A 4133-nucleotide genomic window follows, 5' to 3' on the forward strand; every position below is an offset into this window, starting at 1 on the left:
GAGACGGGGTTTCACCATGTTGACCAGGATGGTCTCGATCTCTTGACCTCGTGATCCACCCGCCTTGGCCTCCCAAAGTGCTAGGATTACAGGCGTGAGCCACCGTGCCCAGCCCTCTTTCTTATTTTAATAGAGATCGGTCCCTCTGGGTTGCCTAGGCTGGTCTCGAACTCCTGGCCTCGAGTGATCTTCCTACCTTGGCCTCCCAAAGTGTTGGGATTACAGGCATGAGCCACCATGCCTGGCCTCAGCTCTACTTCTACAAAAGGGAACCAATACCACCTACCACCCAGGATGGCTGTAGGCCTATGATGGAGAACACAGAACCCCTGCCCAGGGCCCAGGGGAGGTCCTGACGGCTCTCCTCTCCTCTCCATCGGCTCAGAACTCCTCCTCTGCTTCTCTCTGATGTATCGAGGGCTGGAGAAGAAGGCAGTCAGAGAATTTCTTTTTCTACTTTTTTTTTTTTTAAAGACAGGGTCTCACTATGCTGCCCAGGCTGGTGTGCAGTGGCTATTCACAGGCAAAATCCCACTACTGATCAGCAAGGGAGTTTTGACCTGGGCTCAAGAGATCCTCCGAGCTCAAGAGATCCTCCAGCCTCAGCTTCCCGAATAGCTGGGACTACAGGCATGCACCATTGTGCCCGGCCCAAGACCCTTTCAGTAGCCCTTTGGGGTATTATCTTCCTACACACCAGGGCAACTTCTGAACTCATCACCCTCCTAGAAAGACCCCCCCAACATGTTGGGGGAGCAGTCCCCCAAGGACAGGCTGGGTTCCAGATCTCATGCACACAGGAACACTGCCATACACAGGAGTCCCAAAAGAAGGGGTGATTTCTATCCCCCACCTTAGTTACCCAGCTCTTGGCAGCTGGCTAAGCCACTAGGATCCAGCCAGGGTGGCCCCCTCCTGGCCTGAGGGCCAGCTCCCCATCCTGAAAAACCTGTCTGCTGCCCCCACCCTTTTGAGGCTATAGGGCCCAAGGGGCAGGTTGGACTGGATTCCCCTCCAGCCCCTCCCACCCCCAGGACAAAATCAGCCACCCCAGGGGCAGGGCCTCACTTGCCTCAAGAACCCTGGCCTGCCAGCACCTGTTCCTGCTCCCAGCCCAGCATGGCACCCCTGCTGCCCATTCGGACCTTGCCCATGATCCTGATTCTGCTGGTGGTGCTGTCCCCAGGGGTTGCAGGTCTCTGCCATCTCTGGCAGGGGTGGGAAGGGAGCTGGGGCCCTGGAAAGGGAGCACTGTACCTTCCAGGGCTCTCAAAGAGAGGTCTGGATAGTTGGGAATCAGGGCTGGTGATGGCAGTGACCAGGTATCAGACACTGGGCCCAGGGCACACTCCTGATCCTCCTTCAGACCTAGGAGGCAGAGGGGTGTGGGCAAGGATCCGAGGCTGCAGGGAGGGGTGAGGTTGGGTGCTGCCCGGCTCCTGGCATCCTGGATCTGGCTCTGGGGACTGCTTAGTAGAGCATGCAGCTTCTGCAGCCCAAGCCTGCCATCTGGTGGTCACATGGCACGGGCTTGGCTATTCTGCCCAGGCTTCGCAGAGTGGAAAGGGAGATGGCTCCAATGGGACGGGACAGATCTGTTGGCCAGGAGGGAGTCAACCCCTACCTGAGCTCCCTCCTGCCTCCCATCAGACTTCAACATCTCAAGCCTCTCTGGTCTGCTGTCCCCGGCACTAACGGAGAGCCTGCTGGTTGCCTTACCACCCTGTCACCTCACAGGAGGCAACGCCACACTGATGGTCCGGAGAGCCAATGACAGCAAAGGTCTGCTACCCTCTCCCAAGGCATCCCCCTCTAGTCCCCAAAGACCCCTTCCTGGGACACCCCCTGTGCCCCTTTCCCCATTCATGTCTTTCTGTCCACCCTTTCCTGGGGCACCCACACTCTAAAACCTACCCCTTCTCCTTGGGGCCTCCAGAAACTTGACCAAGCCTTCCCCTCTCCCAATTTCTGCCCAGTGATGAAGTCCAGCTTTGTGGTGCCTTCGTGCCGTGGGCGCAGGGAACTGGTGAGTGTGGTGGACAGTGGAGCTGGCTTCACAGTCACTCGGCTCAGTGCATACCAGGTGACCAACCTCGTGCCAGGAACCAAATACTAGTAGGTACTGGGTCCAGCCTGGAGTGCCTAGGGAAAGGGGTACAGGAAGAGAAGCTGGTATAGGGGAGATCTGGTGGACATGGGGAGAGAGTGGGGGCACAGCAAAAGGGGGTGAAAGCTGGGCCTCTCTTGGAGCAGTGCACATAGGGGAGCCACACCTGCAAAGGTGGCCCAGGCTGGAGCCCCTCTTCCTCTAAGTCCCAGATACTCACTGAGGGTTCTCTATTCTCTCCCAAACCCACCACAAAAGCATTTCCTACCTAGTGAAGAAGGGGACAGCCACTGAGTCCAGCAGAGAGATCCCAATGTCCACACTCCCTCGTAAGTAACACTCCCGCCTCCCTTTCCTGCCTCAGCGGACAAAACCTTCCTGATCATTCCCGCCTCATCCTCAGTCTGGGTTGCCTGTGCCTCCCCATGTGCCCTCAGGGCCCCTGCTTACCTCTATCCTAGCACAGAGCCTTTGGCATGGCAACTGCACACTCAGCTAAAAGTTCCTCGTGGGCAGGGACTGTGTTCTATTAACTTTTCCTCAGTGGCTGACATAGGAGATGCTTCATAAATGTGTATGTGACGGGTGTTTGGATCCATCAGCTGGTTGGTTGGTTGGCTGGCTGAGTGCAAGGCTGTGAGCCCCAGGCAGGCTAGGGGATTCTCCTGCCCACAGTGGCCTCCCTCTCCTCTTCTAACAGGAAGGAACATGGAGTCCATTGGACTGGCCATGGCCCGAACGGGGGGCATGGTGGTCATCACAGTGCTGCTCTCTGTCGCCATGTTCCTGCTGGTCCTGGGCTTCATCATTGCCCTGGCACTGGGTGCCCGCAAGTGAGGAGGTCCACCCGGAGCACTGGCTTCTCCAGGAAGCCCAGGACACCATCCAGCTCCCCACCCTGCCTACTCCCAGGCCCAAGCCTGTGGCTCCCTTGGTGCCCCCACCTCTTCCTCCTGTTCCCCTCTCCCCGAGAACCCTCTCCTCCCTCTGTCCCTCTCCTTGCCCCCGGTGCCTCGCCTTCCAATGCTCTGTTACTCCTCTCACCTCACTCCTGTCAGAATCGACTTTCCTCCCATTTTATCACTTCAAACCCCTCCATAACAATTCCCCTCCTTCAGTGAATTAAGTCCCTGTAATAAAAGCTGAGGCCACATCTGCCACGTGTGTTTCCCTTTAGTGGTCTCCATCTTGGCTCAAACCTATGGAATCTATGTCCAGGCTGCAGGTGCTCCCAGTCCCCTCCCTGGCCCACAGCCCAGAGTTACTTTGCCCATGAGGCAGGCAGGGGCCAGATAAAATAAGAACCCAGGAGTCAGAGTTCTTGGAGACACACCGGGACTGTGGGTTTGGCACCATCTACAGCACACAGTAGGGCACCCCACCAGGGGTAGGGGTCAGGGCAGAAGCTGGGGCTGGTGCCCCATGTGGAGGCCTAGAGGCCTGAGAGTTGGGGTTGAGGGGCAGGCATAGCAAGGGAAGTGCTGGGGAAAAGGGGAGAGGCTCTGTCTGGGAAAAGGCGCAGTGGCTCACACTTGTAATCCCAGCACTTCTGGAGGCCAAGGTGGTCAGATGGCTTGAGGTTAGGAGTTTGAGACCAGCCTGGCCAACATGTTGAAACCCCGTCTTTACTAAATGTACAAAAAAAAAAATTAGCCAGGTGTTCTGGTGGGTGCCTGTAACCCCAGCTACATCCTAGTGGCTAAGGCATGAGAATTGCTTGAACCCAGGAGGTAGAGGTTGCAGTGAGCTGAAATTGCACCACTGCACTCCAGCCTGGGCAACAGTGAGACCCTCGTCTCAAAAAAAAAAAAGACAAAGGTGAGGCCACCAGGCTGAGACCCAAGGACAGGACATTGAGGAGGGAAGAGCAGGCTAAAAGGATTCTCGGACATGAAAACGAAAGCAGAAGAACCCTGGCTGGAGTGGCCCAAGAGTAGAATAGCCTAGTACTGAAGGAAAAGGGCAGGAATGGTCACCTTCCTTCACTTTTGTCCTCTCAAGTATATAAAATATATATATATATATA

General features: G+C 56.4%; 1 protein-coding gene across 1 annotated transcript; it reads left to right on the top strand.

Annotated features, from left to right (window-relative positions):
* Positions 1–1066: 1066 nt before the first annotated feature.
* Positions 1067–3271, top strand: UPK2 (uroplakin 2). The gene is made up of 5 exons (XM_017523470.2): positions 1067–1195; positions 1651–1782; positions 1977–2115; positions 2366–2436; positions 2808–3271. The coding sequence occupies exons 1-5, from the start codon at positions 1120–1122 to the stop codon at positions 2942–2944; spliced, it is 555 nt and encodes a 184-aa protein (XP_017378959.1). The 5' UTR covers positions 1067–1119; the 3' UTR covers positions 2945–3271.
* Positions 3272–4133: the final 862 nt, after the last annotated feature.

The sequence above is a fragment of the Cebus imitator genome, unplaced genomic scaffold, assembly GCF_001604975.1.
Source record: "Cebus imitator isolate Cc_AM_T3 unplaced genomic scaffold, Cebus_imitator-1.0 Scaffold28, whole genome shotgun sequence".
Lineage (NCBI taxonomy): Eukaryota > Metazoa > Chordata > Mammalia > Primates > Cebidae > Cebus > Cebus imitator.

Bases quoted from the DNA above. Each gene is read 5' to 3' on its own strand.
- UPK2 (XM_017523470.2), top strand. From the start codon at position 1,120: ATGGCACCCCTGCTGCCCATTCGGACCTTGCCCATGATCCTGATTCTG. The intron at 1,196-1,650 runs GTCTCTGCCATC...GCCTCCCATCAG, and splicing joins GCTGTCCCCAGGGGTTGCAG to ACTTCAACATCTCAAGCCTC. The intron at 2,437-2,807 runs GTAAGTAACACT...CTCTTCTAACAG, and splicing joins CCCAATGTCCACACTCCCTC to GAAGGAACATGGAGTCCATT.